General features: G+C 40.8%; 1 protein-coding gene across 1 annotated transcript; it reads left to right on the forward strand.

Moving 5' to 3' along the window:
- The first annotated feature begins 8,588 nt into the window (after positions 1-8,588).
- LOC147309795 (uncharacterized) lies at positions 8,589-18,647 on the forward strand. Its single transcript, XM_086269553.1, has 3 exons — positions 8,589-9,204; positions 13,158-13,211; positions 17,278-18,647. Exons 1-3 carry the CDS (start codon positions 8,790-8,792, stop codon positions 17,499-17,501), a joined length of 693 nt encoding a protein of 230 aa, XP_086125679.1. The 5' UTR covers positions 8,589-8,789; the 3' UTR covers positions 17,502-18,647.
- Positions 18,648-25,016: the final 6,369 nt, after the last annotated feature.

Raw genomic sequence — 25,016 nt, forward strand, 5'->3', positions numbered from 1 at the left:
GAAACATCATGCTATGGGGCTGTTTTTCTGCCAAGGGGACAGGACGACTGATCCGTGTTAAGGACAGAATGAATGGGGCCATGTATCGTGAGATTTTGAGCCAAAACCTCCTTCCATCAGTGAGAACTTTGAAGATGAAACGAGGCTGGGTCTTCCAACATGACAATGATCCAAAACACACCGCCCGGGCAACAAAGGAGTGGCTCCGTAAGAAGCATTTGAAAGTCCTGGAGTGGCCTAGCCAGTCTCCAGACCTCAACCCCATAGAAAATCTGTGGCGGGAGTTGAAAGTCCGTGTTGCTCGGCGACAGCCCCAAAACATCACTGCTCTCGAGAAGATCTGCATGGAGGAATGGGCCAAAATACCAGCTACTGTGTGTGCAAACCTGGTAAAGACCTATAGTAAACGTTTGACCTCTGTTATTGCCAACAAAGGTTATGTTACAAAGTATTGAGTTGTATTTTTGTTATTGACCAAATACTTATTTTCCACCCTGATTTACGAATAAATTCTTTACAAATCCTACCATGTGGATTCATGGATTTTTTTTTCACATTCTGTCTCTCACAGTTGAAGTGTACCTCTGGTGCAAATTACTGACCTCTGTCATCATTTTAGGTGGGGGAACTTGCACAATCGGTGGCTGACTAAATACTTTTTTGCCCCACTGTAGATGCATTCATTACCATTAAACAAATGCTCAATATTGTTTCGTTTTACAATAGGGTAGAGCACTTCATGTTGCTAGGGACTATATTTGCACATCTATCTAGATACTGTGATCAGAATCTAAATAAATGTATTATAAAAAGAAACTCAGTTTTTATGAAGGGCTTCCCATGACTTTCTTTTTTTACCACTCTGAATTTAATCATCCCCTCCGCGAATCGCTACCTAATCGTGGTGGAGGGGTTTGTGTGCCCCAGGGATCCCAGGGGCTATGTTGTCTGGGGGCTTTTGCCCCCTGGTAGGGTCTCCCATGGCAAATTGGTCCTGGATGAGGGACCAGACAAAGAGCGATTCACAAGACCCCTATGAAAAGACCATCGAGGGAACAGTTCACCCTGCCCGGGATAAGGTTACTGGGGCCCCGCCTGGAGCAAGCGTCTGGTGGCCGGGCCTTAGTCCATGGGGCCCGGCCGGGCACAGCCCGAAAAAGGGACACGGGCCCATCTTCCTGCAGGCCCACCACCTGCAGGAGGCACCGTAGGGGTCGGGTGCAATGTGAGTCAGGCGGCGGCCAGGAGTGGAGGTCCTGGCTGACTGATTCCCGGCTACCAAGACTGGAAATTGGGACATGGAATGTCACCTCTCTGGTAGGGAAGGAGCTTGAGCTAGTGCATGAGGTTGAGAAGTACCAACTAGATATAGTCGGGCTCACCTCAACGCATGGCCTGGGCTCTGGAACCAGTCTCCTGAAGAAGGGCTGCACTCTGTCCCAGTCTGGAGTTGCCCCTGGTGAGAGGCCCTCGGCTTGCTGCTGGCATGATTGGGTTTCTCACAGTGGACGAGAGGGTTTGTTCCCTTCGCCTTCGGGTCAGGGAATGGGTCCTGACTGTCATCTGTGCTTATGCGTTGAGTGGCAGTTCAGAGTACCCAGCCTTCTTGGAGCCCCTGGGTGGGGCACTGGAGGGTGATCCCCCTGGGGACTCTGTTGTCCTTCTGGGAGACTTTAATGCTCACGTAGGCAATGACAGTGAGACCTGGAAGGGCGTGATTGGGAGGAACGGCGTCCCGGATCTGAACCCGAGCGTTTTTTTGTTATTGGACTTCTGTGCAAACCACAGTTTGGCCATAACGAACACCATGTTTGAACATAAGAGTGTCCATAAGTGCACGTGGCATGAGGACACTCTAGGCCACAGGTCGATGATCACTTTTGTAATCGTATCACCAGACCTGAGGCCATATGTTTTGGACACTCGGATAAAGAAAGGGCTGAGCTGTCAACTGATCGCCATCTGGTGGTGAGTTGGATCAGGTGGCAAGGGAGGACACTGTACAGACCTGGCATGCCCAAATGTCCAGTGTGGGTGTGCTAGGAACTTCTAGCAGAGGTCCCGGTCCACGAGATCTACAACGCACACCTCTGGCAGAGCTTCAGCAGCATTCTGAGGGAGACTGGGGACATTGAGTCCAAATGGACCATGTTCAGCACCTCCATTGCCGAAGCCGCTGCACTGAGCTGTGGCCGCAAGGTAGTTGGTGCCTGTCGTGGTGGTAATCCCCGAACCAAATGGTGGACACCAGAGGTGAGGGGAGCCACCAAGCTGAAGAAGGAATCCTACCGGGCTTGGTTAGCTTGTGGGAGGCAGCTGATAGGTATGGACAGGCCAAGCCGAATGCAGCGTGGGCGGTTGAAGGCGGTGGAAGGAATACTTTGAGGATCTCCTCAATCCCACTGGCACATCTTCTGTGGCGGAGGCAGAGTCTGGGGACCAAGGGGATGACCCGCAAATCTCTGGGGGCGAGTTCACTGAGGCAGTTAAACAACTCCTTGGAGGCAGAGCCCCTGAGGTGGACAAGGTCCGCCCCGAGTTCCTGAATGGATGGACGTTGTAGGCTGTCTCGGTTGACACATCGCTGGAATGTTGCGTGGAGATCAGCGGCAGTACCCCTGGACTGGCAGACCCCCATCTTTAAGAAGGGGAACCGGAGGGTGTGTTCCAACTACAGTACAGGGGATTCACACTCCTCAGCATTTCCTGGAGTGTCTATGCCACGGTGCTGGAGAGGAGAGTTAGTTAGTTAGTCGAACCTCGGATACAGGAGGAACAATGCGGTTTTTGTCATGGTCGTGGAACACTGGACCAGCTCTTTATCCTCTCAAGGATACTCGAGGGCACATGAGAGTTTTCCCAACCAGTCTACATGTGTTTTCTGGACTTGGAGAAGGTTTTCGACCGTGACCCTCGGGGGGTCCTGTGGTGGTGCGCCGGGAATATGGGGTGACTGATCCAGTCCATTGCAAGAGTTTGGTCCACATAGCCAGCAATAAGTTGGACTTGTTCCTGGTGAGTGATGGGCTTCGCCAGGGCTGCCCTTTGTCACCGATTCTGTTCATAATTTTTATGGACAGAATTTCTAGGTGTAGCCAAGTGGTGGATGGCCTTCACTTCAGTAGTCTCAGGATCTCATCTCTGCTTTTTACAGATGATGTTGGCTTCATCAGGTGATGGCCTAGGAACGGTTTGCAGCCGAGTGTGAAGCGGTGGGAATGAGAATCAGCACCTCCAAATCTGAGGCCAGAAAAGGGTGGGGTGCTCACTCCGGATCAGGGATGAGACCCTGCCCCCAAGTGGAGGAGTTTAAGTATCTCGGGGGTTTGTTCACGAGTGATGGGAGAAGGGAGCGGGAGATCGACAGACGGATTGGTGCAGCGGCTGTAGTGATGCAGACGCCATACCGGTCTGTTGTGGTGAAGAGAGAGCTGAGTGTAAAAGCGAAGCTTTCAATTTACCGGTCGATCTACGCTCCTACCCTCACCTATGGTCACGAGTTGTGGGTAGTGACCAAAAGAATGAGATCGTGAATACAAGCAGTGGAAATGGGCTTCCTCCGAAGTGTGGCTGGCCTCTCCCTTAGAGATAGGGTGAGAAGTTCGGCCATTCGGGAAGGGTCAGAGTAGAGACGCTGCTCCTCCACATCAAAAGGAGCCAGTTGAGGCATCTGACAAGGATGCTTCTTGGGCGCCTCCTGGGCGAGGTTTTCTGGGCATGTCCCACCGGGAGGAAGCCCCGGGGCAGACCCAGGACACACCGGGCTGTGAACATGCTTTTTAATGCATTTAAGTAGACATTTTAATTAGAAAATCTATAGAGCTTGACATGCTTTTCAAAATGGCTTCACTTAGCCATTACAGAAACTGCAATGAGGCATTGCCTGAGACATTGCTACTTGGTCAACACTTGCCTCACTTGTATTTATATAAGCTTTCTTTATTCTGTCCATTTTTAAGGGTTTGCAATGGGCATTTGTGTCTCTGCATCTATACTGCTCTCATTTTCATAATCTATTTGCTTCATTTTTGCAGAGAATTATATTTGCTACATCTCTGCACTCTGACTCTCCCAAGCTGAAGACTCAGTAAAATGTTACTGATCAAGTCACAACATAAACAGGGATTTTATTTATGTATTTCTTTTCTCTAAGTTAGCCATAACTCAGATTTTATATATAAATATATATAATTACATCTATCTAGATAGGTATAGGTATAGATTTGTGTGTGTGTGTGTGTGTGTGTTGAGAGGGTGAGACGGTGTCAGAGATCCTGAGTTGGGCTGATGAATTTAAAAATGGCATTATATTCATACTGAAAATCCCTCAGGAATGCTGTTCATAGTCTTCACAATGTTCATAGTCTGAACAATGTTAGGCCCTAAAACAGGTGGACTACTCAGTGTCAGCCCAACAATGACACTTTATTTTATCTCGACTGTAATGTTTATCAATCGATGCCTGACAAAGCTCCATACCAAAAAGTCTTTCATCCATGAAAAATTGTAACATTTTGAAACCATTATTACTTTGCCTAGTCCCAAAAAAACCCAAGCTGATCAGTTCAGGCTTCACCTATAAACGGGAAAACAAAAAAATTGGGTGACCAAACCCACTAAATTTGAACTTTACATTTTGATGTTAATTAATGTCCATGCAAGATTTTGCAACCAGTTAGTGACCATATTTGGCAGATAAGCTGAATGCACGGAGATGCATACAGTTATGATCAAAAGTTGCATACACAGATCAAGGGCATGAATATCATAAAGAATTTGGACTTTTGATCTTTTTTTTTTTTTGTTTTGTTTAATTGTTGTTGTTTTGTTTATTTCAGGATAGTCATTGTAAAGCATACACCTTTACTGACTTTAAAAAGCACAGACTGGGTGGTCAAGTCTGAATTTATTTTTGGATTTTTGCTAATCTGTACAGGGTCAAAATAATACATACATGCACTTAAATCTTTTAATAAGTAATTTTAATAATTGGTTCTACAGTATCTTTTACCAATGACTTTAATTTGTCATCAGTGAGCATCTTGGATTTACAGAAGTTGAGAAGTTCTCTTGTAGCAAAACAACAGCAGATTCAAAGGTCATTAGTTTAAACAACTGTTCATAAATATAAGTTATTCTGATGCGTACATTTAAAAGGTCTGAAAGAAGACCCAAACTGTCACCCTCAGATGAGAGTAAATTAGGAACCATCAATGCTCGAGCCTGGCATGAATTGGAAACTGTTGGAAACCCAGTGTCACTGTCCACAGGGAGTTTTACTTTACTAAGACAGTGTACCACTGTACCAGTGGTAGAACAATTTGCTGTTGGCTTTGTTTCCCTTCCACCCGGACTCCTCTGTGCACAATATCTCTCTCTCTCTCTTTACCAGTCATAGTCCCTATGTACAGTCCCTACTCTTACATTGACATTCTTGCTTTTTCTTCTCTCTCGCTGCCTCCTAAATCACCTTCCCCCTTACCTCTTCTTTCACTTTCAGTCAACAGTATCACACTTTCCACCATATCCTGTTGGTCAATAGGGTCCAGTTTGGAAATCTCATTCTTAATTATCCGCAAGTTTGATTTGGCAAAGATCTTGTTAATGTCAGCTATCAAGTATGGTGGTGGTACTTTAATGCTCTGTGGCTGTCTTGCTGATATGATACTGAGAGATTGTGAATAGAATTTAATGAGGAAAGAAATGTTCAACTTCACCTCAAATCAACAGCTAAATAGTTAAAACCTGGACACATTTGTGTGTTCCACCAGGAAAATGATCCCAAACACAAATAGCTAGTTTTGGAATGGATGAAGCAGTCTAACACTAAACCTCTGGAATGGCCTTCTCGAAGCCCCAACTCAAACCCCATTGAAAATGTGTGCACTGCACTTAAAAGTAGCTAGTGATTGCTTGTGTTGGGACACTTGTTAGTCAAAGCAGTTACACTCTTAAGTGGATGAGAAAATGCAGTTTTTGTCACTTCCACATTGTTCTTTGAGCCCTGGAGATGGCCAATAACAGCAGGAATCTAAGATAAAAAATTTTTTATCTTGTGTGATCTTGGTTCATGGTATTTTAAAATGCATCTTTGCTCTAGTTTTCTATTATTTTGTTATTATATTGACTTGCTTGATTCTACATTGCACACATCACATTTAAAAGCTTCACTACAGGCAAAGTTAAAAGAAAATGACCTACTTTCTGAGACTGATGATGCTTGATGTTAAAAATCTTAAAGGAAATGTCACGCTCATTTGTGACAGCTGAACCTTTGAAGGCCACAGTGGCTTCGTCAGTGCCTCACTGGACATCATGATTGATTTAAGGGTCAGTGAGTCCAATACATTTCATCTGAGCTGATCTCTGAAGAACTGATGTGATCTTAATTGAGTCTGTTACATCTTCCCAGGAAAAGAGAAGGAAGGGACAAATACACAGGCCTCAGAGGTATAAGGAACATCACAGAGATAATTGATGCTCACAGTATTACATTGTTCCCTTCTGGTTCCAAACAACAGCACTGTTGTTTGACTATATCCAATTTGTTAAAATGTTGCAGTAGCATGACAACTGATGTATTTGATACCTGTATGTATGTATGTAACTATTGTGATACACAATATATTATATAATTACAGGTACACAAAGTCATCAGCTTGGTCTAGAACAGATACAGAGGTATGATAACAAGGTTCTGCAACTCTGTTCATAGAAAAACCTTTCGTGGTTTAAATATGCCAGATCTTTTTAATAAAGTAGTTTTCCTGTACACCCCTGGACCGCTTTCAGCACATCTGCTTTTTTTTTTTTAGATCACTTCACAGAATTTCCACATGTACAGTTTCATCACAGGCCTTACACATGAGTAGAGTGCAAAACATCAACCTCTATGTATGTCAGGTCAACCCTGCCTTCATGTCCAGAATGAACACTGGTGAATGCCAAACATGAGAACAGGAGTTTTCAGTGCTAGAGTCCATAGTGTTTAAAGCGGAAGACAGTGTTCAAGTTACAGATGCAGTTAGTGTCCTTTTTTTTTTTAATTTTTGCATTATACCAGCTCAGGGTGCCAGTGCTGACTTTTCACTGTCTCTGTGTGAGGAAGAACTTTGCAGCAAACAAATCATGGTGTGATATAGGCTATGATGCCATAGTGCCTTTATAAACCAGCAAGTTGTCAGGGGTACAGGAGAAGGTCCCACCATGTAAATTTCTGTTGCACTGATGTGACACAATTTGGGGGAGCAGCGGGGCACATAGTTGGATTAAATTTGGATACTAAGTGAAGAAATAGTTAGTAACTTCAGTAATGTTCAATGAATCTACTTCAGTTCCTCTAGTGAATGATTATGTTTTTTAGTTTGTATTATAGCGCATCCTCCACTCACTCTGAAAATAGTGCATTATTTCTGGGAATGTATTTCTCTCTTCCTGAATGGGAATGACAGTATCTGCATCACTGGAGTGTTATCATTCTTGAACTTCTCTACATTTGCTACTGGTCATAGGCAGTATATTGTTATAGACTTACATGCTATCTGTCCTAAATAAACTTTAATACGATTTACAAAGGCTTTAATGACACCCTAACTTTCCCTGTGCCACCATGTTTTAATTTTGTGTGAAATGTTTCCTACTTTTTTGAATAGACTGCAATCAAATTTAGTCCAGATTTGCATTTTGCTATCACAATGACTTGTAATCAACCCCATATCAATCGGAAGTATTGTTAAATGCTTTCATTTAGGGTATAAGCAGATCAAGTATATTTTCATTTGCCCTAACTCTCCTGTCTTTAATCAGTAAATATTAATATGCTAACAAGCTAAATATAGATGGTGAACATAATTCCTGTCTCCCACTTCCATCTCATGTAAATTAATATGACTTAAACTAATTTGACAACAAATCCTTCATCCTCAAAGCAAAGATAGACCATGTTTATTGTTTCTGGTTGCTATCTACCGTGAATGGTAATACCGGTACAATGGTAGTTAATCATCCACTTGCCCAGGGGCTATACAAGCCCCTTTTCTTCTTTCTGAAATAAGAAATACATGAAGGAATAGTTCTCACATCTTACTAACATCAGCAGTTATCACTGGATTTGTTGAATACTGAGTTAAACCTAGTAGTGAACAAAGATCTGAAACGCCAGATTGAGGAAGAATAAGGAAACTGGTATGAACTTACTTCTAGTTGTGGCTTCTGTAGAGAATCGCTCCATCCGGAGTCTGGAGGAAGAACGGACAAGTGCTCTGACACCAGCTGTAGGGCTACTGTTTATTTCAGATCCGAGAGAGGTGAAGAAGTGTCCTGCTGGCACCGTGCAGTCGTCCTTGCCGTACATAACGCAGGTGCAGGACGGGCTTTTAGTGTGTAACTGTCACCATCTGCGCACGTGAGAGGCACAGGGACGTGGATTGCTGACTGCGGACACTCTCTGTTCCTTTACTTGACGATGACTCTGCAGGCTGGTGCGCTCTGCTACTGCACTCTTTTTGTTTTACTTTAGCAAACAAACCAAAGATCGAATGCACTAAATTCCTTCTTTCGTGCGTAATAGCCGCGCGGTAAGGCTACGGTGACGCGTTTTGCCTTTCATCATTGAGAGCGGGGCAAGTTTTCAAAGGCACCGATGAGCTACTGTCGGAGTGAGACTTTGGCATCTGAGGGTACCTGTTGGAATTAAAAAAATATATATACAAACGTTACTTTAAAGGGAAACTGGATCGGTCCGTGTTCAGTGGATTTTTTGCGCCTTGGTGACCCTCTTGTGGTGTGGTATGACGGTGGAAACGATGTTTTCATGCAATACGAGTGCCATAAAGGACTGGAGCTACTTTCTGTCTCAGATATTGCCTTTGATGAATAAAACTACAGCCTCCGCTTTGTCGATGGTCAACATCGACAAGGCGGAGGCTGTGACGACCACTGTGGTGACATCCTTGCAGCCGGACGGCGCCATGAGCGCGAGTAATCCCCCTATCGACTCCAACCATACCTCGGGCATGGAGCACGTCTTTCAGTACTCGTACTCGGAGAGTGACCTGCTGTACACGGACTATCGGACACCGGAGAGAGATCCCATGCCTCTTCCCAAAGCGGTGCTCTATCTGGTCATGGCAGCGCTGGTAGTAGTGGCAGTGGCGTATGCAATAGTTGGACACCTGGTCAAAGATGTGGTGAATGACTTCGTCGGTATGTGGCACCTACTGTGCTTATATGTGTGTGTTGAGTGTACATTCAGTGCCAATGGGTTTACTATAAAGAGCGTAAAGCATGGAAAGGTGGTAAAAACGTTCATGTGTAATATCATTAGGGGAGACCGGGAATAGTTGTAACATTTTTCACATTTCTGTCTGTAAATTGGAGCTCTTTTAAGGTAGTGGATTCAAAATGTAATGCAAAGTATTTACATGTCTCTGCTATTAAATAGTGCAGCTATTTTCTCTGCAGCACAATTACCCATTGCCTGGTATGGCCTCAAACACAAAGAGTGAAATGTTACAATTAACCCCATAGTCTGGGTTAGTTGTAACATATCCTGGGGTGAAATGTAACACAATGAAATAAGGGTACTAACAAAACATTAACATGTAATCTTTGTTTATTCAACACATGAATGCACTTACATCCATTTATGTAGCTGTGTGTGTGTGTGTGTGTGTGTGTGTGTGTGTGTGTGTGTGTGTGTGTGTGTGTGTGTGTGTGTGTGACAGAATGCAGAAATCTAACTTTGAACATATTCCAACCCCCCAAAAAAGACAAATTATAAAATTTTCTGAAACTGAATATTTCATTAATTTTGGTTGGTCTTCCTCGAGTTTGGCCTCATTGGCTCAGTGGGCATTATAACCTACAACTCTTGCACCAATTTTGAACATAACAATGAAGCTGAAAAAATGTAGTTGTTCACCAGCATCGCAATTCCATTACTTTTTATCATGGCTTACCTTGGTGAGGTTTGCAGAGTGCTTCAGAAAGATGAGGAAATCTGTTTCTTGCACCCATCCTGATTTATTTCCACTACCAGTACTTCCTACTGGTCCATCTCTGACACAGAGGTCTGCATAATGTATGTGTGGGAACACAAACAGTGAAGTAATTGTGTTGCCAATGGCATTAACCGCATATACAAATGCGACCAGTGAACCTCTCTCTGCTGATGTCGTTGCCCCAACTTGTTTAATATAAGTTAAAGTAATAGTGTGGTAACATCTGCATTATTGTTACAACTGACCCAGACTCCTATAGCCATGAACTAGCTAACATTACAGCCAACGGCTAAAACACTAGCACTAAAGACTTACACAGAATATATCCCCATAGACATACAAATAACATAATTTGAGTTTGATGAGTTTAGCTGCAAAGCAGATAATGCTATTAGAAATTGAAATAAAGTAGAAAAACTTACTTTTTGGCATACAAATTACTTTTTTTCGTGTTAAATTGTCTGTGTTTGACGAAATGTGCTGATTTTTCACATGTGATAGCAGAACTGAGTTGGGCATGCACAGGATGAGTCACATCATTTGAAACTTAGCCCTGATTGGAGAAATTGGAAGTGTTACAACTGACCCACATTACAACTATCCCCGGTCTCCCCTACATGAATTTGTAAAAATAAATAAGTAAATAAATAAATAAGTGAGACTAAATTATCTCTAAATGTCAGTAAGACCACTAGAAGCCTTAAAGGACTGTCCCTTGAGCCCCCTTTGAGAGTCACTTTTCCTTATTCTAGAAGAACTGCTGCTTGAAAGTGACACAGCAGCACAGAAGAATCAAAATATCTTAAGGAATGCATGAAGGAAGTGACTTGGGGACTACCTGAAATAGCAAAAGTAACATTGTTTATTAAAGGAATATCTACAGGAGCTTTAGTGAGAGCACCCCCTGACACACACACACACACACACACACACACACACACACACACACACACACACACACACACACACACACACACACACACACACACCCCAACCCCCCAAAAACAAAAAATCCTAAATGATTGTAATGCAGATGTACAGTAGCTCTGCTCTCCTAGCCATTGACCTTGTGGAGGACAAACCACTGTCTGACAACTCAAAGCTGCTGTGTTTTTGGTTTTTTTTTTCTATTTTTGAGGAGCTTCCTGTGACTGATACATAATATATGAAAGAATGAAACAATGAGTCTATTTTTAGGGCACAGACACTCAGTGCTGTCTTGATCTGATAGTCAGCTTCTTCCATTAAATTGTTTAAAGAAAAATGCACTTAGTAACTAAGTGATCAGGACAGAGGAGGATATTAATCAAGCAGCAATAGGGGGCCCTAAGGGGAGTATAAAACACACACACACGCACACACAAGTGTGTGTGTGTATATATATATATATATATATATGTATATATATATATATATATATATATATATATATATATATATATATATATATATATATATATATATATATGTATATGTATATATATATATATATATATATATATATATATGTATATATATATATATATATATATATATATAAAAACACCCAGCACGCCCCTGCGGGCGGTTTATCCTTCAAGCTCGGGTCCTCTACCAGAGGCCTGGGAGCTTGAGGGTCCTGCGCAGTATCTTAGCTGTTCCCAGGACTGCGCTCTTCTGGACAGAGATCTCCGATGTTGTTCCCGGGATCTGCTGGAGCCACTCGCCTAGCTTGGGAGTCACCGCACCTAGTGCTCCGATTACCACGGGGACCACCGTTACCTTCACCCTCCACATCCTCTCGAGCTCTTCTCTGAGCCCTTGGTATTTCTCCAGCTTCTCGTGTTCCTTCTTCCTGATATTGCTGTCATTCGGAACCGCTACATCGATCACTACGGCCGTCTTCTGTTTGTCTACCACCACTATGTCCGGTTGGTTAGCCACCACCATTTTGTCCGTCTGTATCTGGAAGTCCCACAGGATCTTAGCTCGGTCATTCTCCACCACCCTTGGGGGCATCTCCCATTTTGACCTCGGGACTTCCAGGTTATACTCGGCACAGATGTTCCTGTACACTATGCCGGCCACTTGGTTATGGCGTTCCATGTATGCCTTGCCTGCTAGCATCTTGCACCCTGCTGTTATGTGCTGGATTGTCTCTGGGGCATCTTTACACAGCCTGCACCTGGGGTCTTGCCTGGTGTGATAGACCCCAGCCTCTATGGATCTTGTACTCAGAGCTTGTTCTTGTGCTGCCATGATTAGTGCCTCTGTGCTTTCTTTTCAGTCCAGCTTTGTCCAGCCACTGGTAGGATTTCTGGATATCAGCCACCTCCTCTATCTGCCGGTGGTACATACCGTGCAGGGGCCTGTCCTTGCATGATGACATATATATATATATATATATATATTTGGCCTGGGTATGTATGGCTAGTGAAGCTGAACTCAGCTTCCAAAAAAATCTGAATAATCACAGTTAATTCATGATTTAATGTCTGTGTACAGTTCCTAGGGCCAGATAGTTTGGGTAGCTTTATTTCCATTAACTAATGAAGTCATAATTTAAAAACAGCATATAAAAATTATTTATGATATAATCTGGATATTATTTCTTTCATAATCTGAATGCTAACATAATTATAATATTAACAATAATATGTATCGAAAACCTTTGACTTTTGGGTTAAGCGTGTATGCTTAATTTCTTTCATTAATATGGTAATATTTCTTCTAGAAAAATGAGCACAACTACTCTTTTCTTGTGATAATTTGTCTTGCTGTAAGGAAAATAGTTTGCAAATGTATATTAAATTCATATCTATACACTATAGCTATCACTTTCTTTTGTCACAACACAAAACATGCATCACCATATATTACTATTTTTATGTACTTTTTGTTCTGGTATTTCCCATCACAAATAAAACAGGTATTATTCAACATTTATCACTTTTTTCTTTGCATCCTTTGTATGCATTTTAAGTGTCACGAATTATACTCAGTAGTACAGCAGAACTGTACTGGTCTTCAGCACCACAGTGGCCATGTTGGTGTGTTTTCATTACCTTTTATTATACCTGTTGTGTTCATATGATTTCTGTCTTTATCATTTCATAACACTCAGAAGGTAGTGTGCGCCAAATCTTACACATTTGTTCTGTTGCTCACTGTTTGCAGGTGGAGGCAGGTCGATTGTTGGGGAAGGTGACGGTACAGACACCAGTGAACCAGGTAAAAAAAATGTCCACATGGGTCACACGCTGCAGCACTTAGATTTGCCACAGAGACACGCTGCCCCTCCTCTCTGTCTCCTTCACCTCACCTGAACTGTTCACCTTCACATGAACATTCAAACTGACACACGTGCACTAACACAAACAGAGTGTTTGGCCTCCTGGGTATTTTGCTGAGGTGTAAATGTGGAGAATCTGTGTTGTGCAGACATTTTCCTTCTCACCACAGGAAGGTTAAAAAGACTACAAAGCCTCACAGATGCTCTCAAATTTGTCCCATTTCACATCAAGCCCATCATAGCATGCAATTACCTGTTCCACGGACAGCACAGCTCTTGTCCAGAGTCAAGGAGGAATGTCAAATTTGTTCTCTTTTTTTTTTAACTAAAGCTCCAGATTTGCAAATTTGCCTGGAGAAGCGCACATTTTAAATGCTTTTTCATATTAGTATGGTAGAGTCCAGCTTGGTAAAAAAAAAGAAGAAGAGTCTTTTATGCTTTTGTAGCTAGCAGAGGCAGTGATACCTGCTCTCCATCGGTAAAGTTCATGTATTACTCTGCGTATTTAGTTTCAGAATGGTGTTTCAAATTGTAAATTGTTAAATGTGTTCTTCATTAAGCACATGGCTTTACCCCTGACTTCAGTAAATAAGTACTTAGCTGTCAATCTCTTGTTAAAAACTCGTCGTTGTGCATCAGTCTTACTTTTTTTAATATGACATCTTTTGGTGCTAGCAAGCACACCAGCACCAAAAAAAATAAAAAATGGTGGGTTAGTGATATTGGGCTAGCTAATATAAAATGTGTGCTACCTGGTGGCTAGCTAAAGAACATAAAAACAGCTACAGAGCATAAAAACAATTCAGGAATTGAATTGAAAAATTGAATTGAAAATTCTAATTTAACGGGAACATTTAGGATGAGCGTTAAATTGCTCTCAAAAAAAGTGCATATTGAGGGTCATGAGCAGAGATAAACACCATCATATAAGATAAGCATTAAGAAGCCTACAAAAACACACTAGAATTTAATCAAGAGAACATTTAAGATGCTGTGGGGTTTGGATTACTCACTATGAAAAAGATTTAATCCTTAGTTTAATGACTACACTAAAATCTTAGTCAAGCTGACAGACTCTTTTCTGAAGTGTTCAAATATTTGCTGTTATGCTATGAGCTGTAGTGTACACTATGGGTTTTTATTCAATCTTTGCTTAAAGACATGCTGCACACAAATTTTGATTGTGAAGTCACATTCTTACTGACTAGTGACTTGTGATTGATACCAGGTTAGTCAATGAGCTACAGATATTTCTCCATGGTATGACCAAGATTTATAAAACATATTTAATGTTTTATTCAGAATGCCCCAAAATTCACCATGTGGTGGTTTTAGGATAAAATGAAGGTTTAAAGCACTCCTGCTTGTGACTTTATTTTTCTGACCTGGAAGCTACGTCCATATTTTATACCGTCTCTGGTTCACTTTTGAGAATTCAAATACATTTCACTTACTTTGTCAGGTTTTAGTTGTCTGACATTTCAGCAGTTAATAGTACATAGTATGATGGGTTAAATTTGCATTTTCGAATTACAAACAAAAGTAACCCATTAAATAAAAGTTTTCCAATAAAATACTTTTTAATGGAAAATGCATCAAAATAGTAAAGGTCTTGTTGAATTTCAATATATAATCAAGATAATATTTACAAGGCCAAAAGGTCTTTTTTTTTCTACAAGTCTCACACAACTTGATTCACAAGCTTGAACACGACAACTCAATAAAGAGAGGGAAATGTCTTAAAAATATGAAATAAATATTTCCTCTCCTGTGATAAAACTTGTCTCTAGAGCTCCATCAGTCGAGATTTGACTCAAAGAAACATACTTTACAGTATCTGTATTCCTCTTCTCAGGTTCATGACACTCTGAAGTCTCCTTTCTACAGTTCCACATCTCTGCTCAGCTGGGATTTAAAGTGATGATGTATATCATGCTAAAACACTTTTATCTAACCACATATTGCGATGGATGCAGGATGGAGGTTTCAGTATCATTTGTGCAAATTCTTTGACATATGAATAGGAGGAGCTGGGGATAGATCCACTGACCTGATTGGTAGATGACCCACTCTACCACCTGGTCCACAGCTACCCTGCTGGCTGCTAAAAATGCAGGGCTTCCAAATAACACCTAAACTGCATCAGTTCAAAAATAGGCTTAGAATTTATTCATGATCAGATCAGATGAATCTAAATGTGAATTTTTAGTGTAGCATGCTGTTGGCTCACTTTCAGTTTTTCTCTGTCACTTTGCAGCAGAGTCTGAAATGCATGATTTAACAGGGGAATCTATGGGTCTGAGGAATCCCGCCCTGCCTTCTTTCTGTTCCTCACACTCACGACTGTCAGCTATAATCTCAGATCCTAATCTGACAGAACAATGATTGATGGGTTCCAATTCAAAAAGGCTCCACCACACATGATGGGGCTGCTGTGCAGTAGACATCTACCCCCAGAAACAATTTTATGGTGCTTTGCCTCTAATGGAATTACAGAGGCTGAACCCATCACGACTTTTTGTTAGATGAAGTTTACAGCCTTGTTCAGTGCACATTATAAATGCTCAGCATGCTTGTTTTTGCCCCGTTGCAGAATGTATGGGTCTGCAGTTTATGCTTCCCTTCCACAAAGCATCATCTGTGATGGTTTATCATAAACTAACCATGGCATGAAAAGTGCTTATTAGCTTCACTTACATGGAGAGTTCAAGTTTCACACCTCTTCCTGTGAAATTCCTGAAATTGGGTTTTGAAATTACAATAATAAACACAGCTGTATTTCCAGGATTATTTAAGTGGGATGACATACAGCAAGCCGTGGGGAGGGGATAGCAATTTGAGGTTGGAATTTGGGGATGGGTCGAGGAAATAAACTACCTAAAAAATGAAAATGAAAGACCTTGTGAGTTTTTATTGTTAACATTGAAGTGTCAGATTGAATAAACTCACCTTGAAGGGTAAAGGACTTAAGGAATGGTAGGTGGTTAGGCATAAGAGTGGGAATTATTTAACACTTAGCTTAGGAAAATTATTATGATATTATGTTGATTAATATATTCTAATTACATCCAAGAAAGTTTGTGTAAGGGTCTGTAAAAAACAACCATTGATATAAAGTATACCCGATGCATCTGTGGCTTGTAGAACCACCTTTAGCAATATTAACTTCCATCTCTCACATCATTGTAGGGGAATTTTGGTCTGCTCTTCTTCACAGCGTTGCTTCACTTCGTTGAGCTTGTTTTTACACGACTCTCTTGAGGTCCCACCTCTTTCTGTCCCTTTTCTTTATCTTTTCCTCTTATTCCTTCTCTTTTTTGCCTCCCCTTTCTTTTTCTAACCTGTCACTTCTCCCCATTTGCTCCAACCTTGTATGACGCCACAGATACTAATGTGAATAATAAAAGAAAGAGAAAAGGGAAAAGACTTAGAAGAGAAGCCTGTAGAGAGCCTATAGACCTCCTCTTGGCAAAGCAAATGTGTATGCCACAGCAGGCCATTAAGACCATGATTCTGCTTGCTAAAACTGCCAGACATAAGAGGTTTATTAAAACAAACAAAGAAAAAAACAGAGAATATGTTTATATTGAAAGGTTAGTATACATTTTTTAACTGAGTATTTATCTTTTATTTGTATTTAGTTAATTGCAATTCTGAGCTTTTTTTTGGCTTGCAAAGAGATTATATTCGGGAACTGGGTATATTTTTTAGATTCTCTTACTGTGTGCTCAATTAATTCATGGATCTTCCAGGAATAGTGGTGATTGAAGGGACTGTTCAGTAGGCGGTGGTTTTGCATGTGAACATTATCTTCTTCGGGGAATGTTAGGTCAGTAGCCTAAGTGACAGTATGACGTACTAACAAGTACAAGTGAGCCAATTTGAAAAATGCTGAAAATATTACCTGAAGTTAGATCAGTAAGATCCCTAATCCTTCCTTGTAGTACAGGTATCTGCTTTGAACTGATGCCTATCAAAGCAACACTATGACTGTCTCTATTTCAGACTGGGTGTTTGGCTCTCGCCGTGCTGCCAACCGCAACAAGACCGAGGTTAACTCAATCACCAACACCATGAATGAGATGAGTGAGAGGCCCCCGCTGGTGGAAATGAGCTACATATCCCTGAACCACACCAACCATCTGAGCTCCAACAGACAGGAGGAGGTAGTGGTCACCATAGATGAGACACTACAGCAGCAACCTCCAAACACTCCCTCTGGGACTTAACTGCAACCTTCTGATCTTCACTGAGAGAAATCAAGCAGCATCTTTGCTTGCTTTTTGTGTTAAAGTGGATTTACAAGTCTGACACAAATGGAAGCTTTATCCACTGTTTCTTCACCTGCAGGTGGCTGTGTAATGTTGGGCCAGAAGGTACTTGGAGGCATGAGATGCTGATGTTTGTATGTGACTTGATTCTTTTTGGCTGAAATGACAGATGAGGGCAGCTACAGCTTGTTTGGACAAGCAGCCGGAGAGACAACTGTTATTTTTTCATGCTTAGTCCTCATCGTGCCAACCCTTTTATTTCTCTAAGTTACCCCTCATCCATTTAAAACGAAAACACCAATGCAAACAATATTTAATCGCTCTAGATATACAACACATGGTGGTCAGTGCTTATTGTAACATTTCTGATAGCAAAGTGAAAAACTTCACCCTCATGAGAACAGTTAGATTAACACTTTTGTCATTTTCGCTGAGGCTGCGAGATGAGGTTTTGCATAATCTATATAAATTTGTATCTCTTTCTATATGATGATACTGTAATTACCAAAGGCAAGTCTATCCCTAAAGATTAAATAAAATCATTTGGTAGTTTCATGGTATTAGCTTGATGTAAGAGGAAACAAGTGCTAAGTCACCTTCAAGAGCTCTGATTATACCTGCTGTCAACTCTCAAAAAATGTGCATTGCTTTTAATGTCATTATTGGTTACATGTCACATGGAATGGCTTTTGTCAAAGCCTTTATTTACCTTTATTACCTCACTGTTAAGGGCTACATACTGCTGCTGATGACACTGCTCACAGACACAAATAATGGGGCTTATTTCTCCTTTGCATGTGGTCCTTATCCTCTGCACACATGGATCTACTATAAACAGTATCTTTGAAGGGTCTGTTCTACCTGAAAGTACTGATGTTAGAACTCCAATTTTCTCTCTCATTTATAATAGGTTTGAATAAAAGGTTCGAGGAACAGGCGTCTGGTTCACATCAACAAGATCTTAGTTTGTCCCTTCCCCAATCTGCAAGACTTTTTTTTTAAGAGTCTTGTTCCTCAAATATGTTAATCACACTGATCTGTGAGTGTAAAAGTGGAAAACAGTCTGCAAAAAAAAAAAGCAATAAAGCAAACAAACAAATAAAAACCCATGCTCTTTCATTTTTTACCATGCTGTTAATCGCTGTATTCCTTTCGGATCATTGAATAAATAATCATTGGTAAAAGTATTTGTTTTGGGTTTTGTGCTTCTTTAATATTTAATATTTAAGATAATAAAAAAATCTTTTTGTTATATAACAAAGACAAGTATCATATTATGAGTGAACATCCATATACATGCACTCATACAGTGGGGCAAAAAAGTATTTAGTCAGCCACCGATTGTGCAAGTTCCCCCACTTAAAATGATGACAGAGGTCAGTAATTTGCACCAGAGGTACACTTCAACTGTGAGAGACAGAATGTGAAAGAAAAATCCATGAATTCACATGGTAGGATTTGTAAAGAATTTATTTGTAAATTAGGGTGGAAAATAAGTATTTGGTCACCTCAAACAAGGAAAATCTCTGGCTCTCACAGACCTGTAACGTCTTCTGTAAGAAGCTTTTCTGTCCCCCACTCGTTACCTGTATGAATGGCACCTGTTTGAACTCATCATCTGTATAAAAGACACCTGTCCACAGCCTCAAACAGTCAGACTCCAAACTCCGCCATGGCCAAGACCAAAGAGCTTTCGAAGGACACCAGGAAAAGTATTGTAGACCTGCACCAGACTGGGAAGAGTGAATCTACAATAGGCAAGCAGCTTGGTGTGAAAAAATCAACTGTGGGAGCAATCATCAGAAAATGGAAGACATACAAGACCACTGATAATCTCCCTCGATCTGGGGCTCCACGCAAGATCTCATCCCGTGGGGTCAAAATGATCATGAGAACGGTGAGCAAAGATCCCAGAACCACACGGGGGGACCTGGTGAATGACCTGCAGAGAGCTGGGACCAAAGTAACAAAGGTCACCATCAGTAACACACTACAACGGCAGGGAATCAAATCCCGCAGTGCCAGACGTGTTCCGCTCCTGAAGCCAGTGCATGTCCAGGCCCGTCTGAAGTTTGCCAGAGAGCACATGGATGATACAGCAGAGGATTGGGAGAATGTCATGTGGTCAGATGAAACCAAAGTAGAACTTTTTGGTATAAACTCAACTCGTCGTGTTTGGAGGAAGAAGAATACTGAGTTGCATCCCAAGAACACCATACCTACTGTGAAGCATGGGGGTGGAAACATCATGCTATGGGGCTGTTTTCCTGCCAAGGGGACAGGACGACTGATCCGTGTTAAGGACAGAATGAATGGGGCCATGTATCGTGAGATTTTGAGCCAAAACCTCCTTCCATCAGTGAGAACTTTGAAGATGAAACGAGGCTGGGTCTTCCAACATGACAGTGATCCAAAACACACCGCCCGGGCAACAAAGGAGTGGCTCCGTAAGAAGCATTTGAAAGTCCTGGAGTGGCCTAGCCAGTCTCCAGACCTCAACCCCATAGAAAATCTGTGGCGGGAGTTGAAAGTCCGTGTTGCTCGGCGACAGCCCCAAAACATCACTGCTCTCGAGAAGATCTGCATGGAGGAATGGGCCAAAATACCAGCTACTGTGTGTGCAAACCTGGTAAAGACCTATAGTAAACGTTTGACCTCTGTTATTGCCAACAAAGGTTATGTTACAAAGTATTGAGTTGTATTTTTGTTATTGACCAAATACTTATTTTCCACCCTGATTTACGAATAAATTCTTTACAAATCCTACCATGTGGATTCATGGATTTTTTTTTCACATTCTGTCTCTCACAGTTGAAGTGTACCTCTGGTGCAAATTACTGACCTCTGTCATCATTTTAGGTGGGGGAACTTGCACAATCTATCTATCTATCTATCTATCTATCTATCTATCTATCTATCTATCTATCTATCTATCTATCTATCTATCTATCTATCTATCTATCTATCTATCTATCTATCTATCTATCTATCTATCTATCTATCTATCTATCTATCTACATGCGTGTGGAGTTTATATAAGCAGCTGACCGTGCTGCTTATATCAGCAGCCTGCTAATTGCTGCTACATATTCTGTTGCTCATGTTATACCTGAAATAAATAAACACCTGATAGAAAATCAGTGTCTCTTTATTGTATTATTTAAATTCACACATTTATTGCTAGACAAGATTAAAAAAAATCTTCCTCTAAAAGAAGCTAATTATTTGATCTGATTTGACAGCTCACACATCACAGACTACCCCGGTCTGAATTTTTCATCACCCCAAAGCACCTTCTAAGTTTGAAGTATTACAGTCTTCATGTGTGCAGAGGACAATCCAGCTTTGTACTCATAATGCTGCTGAGTGTAGCTGTTGTCAGGGGCCACCCCCATTAAAAGACTGGATGACACGCAAGCTAATGAAAGGGCAGCAAGGCCTGCCAGGCACCCTGCCCGCTCAGGTAACCTTCTGTTACAAAAAACTGCCCCCTAGCTTGCTCTGTGGGACCTCCTGTCACCTCAGTGGCTTTGTCTTAAGAGCTGTCACCTTGCTTCATTAGTACCACTTCCCAGTGAAGTGCTTTCAACCTCACAACCAGCACCCCTGAATGTGCTACCTTTAGTGTCCCTTTCCTTAGAGAAGACTAAAGTTTGTATGCAGTACCTTGTACAATTCTTGAGTCACCCCTCAGTGGTTTAAATTTTGCCATAAAAATGGTAAATAGGTGCAGTAATTTATGTGCAAAGAAGAATGGAAATACAGTATAACTGGCAAAACCAGAGTTTGTCAGATTCTAATGGCCTAGAAAGTCAATATCTGGTATGACCACCTTTATACTTCAACACAACAGGAACTCTTTCAGGTAAGCTTTCTTGTAATTTCTTTAAGGCATCATCAAGAACAGTGCTCTGGGCTTTTTGAATGAAATTCACAGCTCTACTTTGGATATTGGCTGCTTGTTTGTTCTGTTCTTTGTCAAGGTGATCCCACACTGCTTCACTAATGCTTATGTCCATGGCTGTGGGGAGAGCAGTCCACAACTCACAGTGTATATTATTCCATCCAGGCATGTTTTGTACCTCATTGGCACTGTGTTTTGAATCACTGTCACACTGAAAAGGGAAGCCTTTCTAGTTGGCAATACATGGTGGATCCTAATCTGATGGTACTTTTCTGCATTCGTAACTCCATTAAGCTCCTCAACACCACTGGCTAAAATGCAGCACCAAACAATGACAGAGCCACCACCATTCTTTTTTTTTTTTTTTTTTTTACAGATAATGGACTGATTCTTATATTCAACCATCCTTCCATTAAGACCACTTCTGGTGAGGCTTTGACGAACAGTACTGTAGATGGATTGGCTGAATTGTCAAAAGCATTTCTCAGGTCCTGTCTCAGGTCTTTTCCGGATTTTTCCCTATTGCTTAAGGACATGTCTTCTGATACTGTTCATCTGCTGTAGATTATTTTTAAGGGTTGCCGCTTTTTCTTTTGCCCTCCACTTTTCCAGTTTCCTCAGTGACACCCTGCACACCAACCAAATATATGCCAAGTTTTTGGTTCATAGCTCTTTTGGAAACATGTTGCTGGTGCAAAATTACTATTTTATGCCGGTCTGTGTTATTGGTGGCATTTAACTAAAGAAATGAGAACAAAAAGTTTATTTTTGCAGCAGGTCACTGCTAACAAATTGCTTAAAGCTACAATTTAAAATGTTCTTTTCTAAGTTGTCTGTTATGTGTGGACACATCACTGGTCCATCACTTAAGTTAGGTATCTTTTTATGCTTGAGTGATGCAGAGAACAAACAAACATACAAACAAAAATAATAAGGTACAAGGACCCGACTAATAGTGAATGAAAAAGCAGCTAAAGTCCACAAAAAGACCTTCAGGAAGCCTGTTGAACTACTGCTCAAGACCACTTAAAAATGTCCAAAAAGTCTGGTGGAACATTTGCACAGTACCTTTTTTTCTTTTCAGCTCAATTCCATTTAGCTTTATTCATATACCTCTTATTCACAACGACAGCCACCTCAAGGTGGTGTCTGAAATGACAGTTGTTCTGCCCTAATCCATTTCGGCCTGCACAGAATGTCCATTTCCCCCCTGCATGTGAGGACGAAGACATTTTTCACATCGACAGCAGGTCCTCCTCATTGTTTGCTGTGAAGGAGAGAACAACACTAAATTATTGACAGTGTGAAAATGTCACAGACGTTCCTATATTACTTGGCCATTGTGAGCAGAAAAATTTTTATTTCTACAAACTTTGTAAAGAACAGTGTACATGAATGAGCTTCATCACAGTGGTTTGAAGCATTTCTAAATTTGAATTGGCAGCTATTCAAAGAGTAAAAAGGTGCAAACTGAGCACAAAAGGTCAAATCTACAGATGGCAGGTTGTGTTCTGGATCCACAGGTGGACAGAAATTACTACCTTTATGTGTTGGCATTTGGATTTACTGAATGCAACAACATCACCAGCCCCCAACCCCACCACAGTGTAGTAACTGTAAAAATGTACATAGTTTGAACCATAGATACCTCCATACAAATAATCACAGAGCGCACAGAAAAGAGAAGTGTTTGCAGGATAGTATTTTACTGGCTAAAAGGGGAAAAAACTGCCCCCAAGTGACCAAAGTGGTACAAAGCAAGGAGAAGGGAAAATCTGATCAATCAAAAAAATCAAAGACAGACAGTGGAATACTTTAAAAAAGTAACCAACTATTGTATTAGAGCTTTTGATTTAGATTATTTATTTTTATTTATATTTATTTAGGTTTTTATTTCATTCCATGTAATAACAATTCACCACAATTAATGGAAAATCTGTTGTTTTTTTTGGTTATTTATTGGAGTTTGTTGTATATACGTAGCTTCTTCCTCACACCAATCATTTTCCCCTTTTTGTTAAAAAGTTTCTTAAAGCTGCATCATATCCATTGATGAAGTGGTAGTTCTCTATACTTTCTTGAATTCTCATGTGCATATATTGTCTACTGTTTACAAGAGCCTTTTAAATATGAGCTATGGAGACTACCATCACCTGTCAAGGCAAACAATTTGATTGGGGTAAAGTATATCCAGTAAATGGCAATATAACCACTATAGCTCTTTCACATTGTCCCACAAAAAGCCAGAGGGTTGGATTTGAGAAGCAAAGTGTGCATAGTCTTTTCACACTGTGTAAAAGCTCTATTCTGTTGCCCCAATGCTCTCAGCTACAGATTTTACAGCACCACTGGAGGTTGATGTAAATGTTACTGGAGCTGGAGCTCTCTTGGTTCAGGAAGAATGTCTTAATGTCTTATATACTCATATAAAAAGTTATCTGCTGACCAGTGTTATAGCTAAAATAAATAAATAAAATGCATCTAGCATGTCATTGTTTTGCTTATGTGTGTGTCTTTTTGTTTTTTTGTTTTGTTTTTGCCTTTGTGTTGTAGGTACTGTCCCTGATTCTGCATTTCATTTGTGCACTATACAGCTGGTATGAATGTGGAATTCAGTGAATGAATTTGAACATCATCAGCTTAACTTCAAATTCATCTCTGCTACCCTTTATGTAACAAACTCTGACCATGACTACAGCCACTGTGCGCTAGTCACACACTGTTCTTTGGTTTAAATCCATGCTGTTTTTGTTTGTTTTTTTGCAGCATGTTTCACAACTTGAAAAACACAATCGCACATATACAGACCCAGTATTTAAATACATGAGTACTTAAATATAAGCTTTACATTTCCAGTTTATCAAACACCACTGAGCAGTCCTTACCTTTAAGTCTAACCTCTCTTCTTCCTTTCTAGTTCTGGCTTTCTTACCTTGCTCCATGTCTAAGTAAATTTAACTCTATTTCTTTTCTCTCCCTGTGAAATACATGTCCTGACACAAAATAATTACACACTTATGCTCACTCTTCTTCTGCATGGCTAGCTAGATGCTGAAGTACCACAACTTATGGACACCCACAGTCATTCCAATGTAGTAGCAAAACAAACAAACAAAACAAATAAATAAAAACATGCCCACTTTAACCTCTGACTATGGCACACAATTTTGCCCCTTTCATCTGTTTTTATGTGACATCCTCTCGTGACTAATAAACAAACAAGATTGCCTTTCATGTGTTACTGCTTATTAAAAGCATTATTATTACGATTATTACTATTACTATTATTACCATTATTATTATTAAGCATTATTATTAAAATTATGTTTGTTCTTTCATTTTTGTATAAACCAATAACAGACAGAACAGTTATATTTAAAAAGCCTATTTCACTGATACACTTTGGTTGGTAACAATCTTTTAAAAAGACATCCGCTGGACGATGGTTTTAAGAAAAATTTATTTTGCCTTACGGCAAATCTGTGAAGGGTAAAGACCCCTCAAGGCCATAAACCCACCAGGAAAGTGCTGAAAAGCCTCGGTTTCCCGTAGACTACTACCCATCGAGA

The sequence above is a fragment of the Aulonocara sp. 'chitande type north' Nkhata Bay genome, linkage group LG17 (genome assembly GCF_057382095.1).
Source record: "Aulonocara sp. 'chitande type north' Nkhata Bay isolate Kocher_YH1m ecotype deep benthic linkage group LG17, A_spYH_male_GT1.1, whole genome shotgun sequence".
NCBI classification, from domain to species: Eukaryota; Metazoa; Chordata; class Actinopteri; order Cichliformes; family Cichlidae; genus Aulonocara; species Aulonocara sp. 'chitande type north' Nkhata Bay.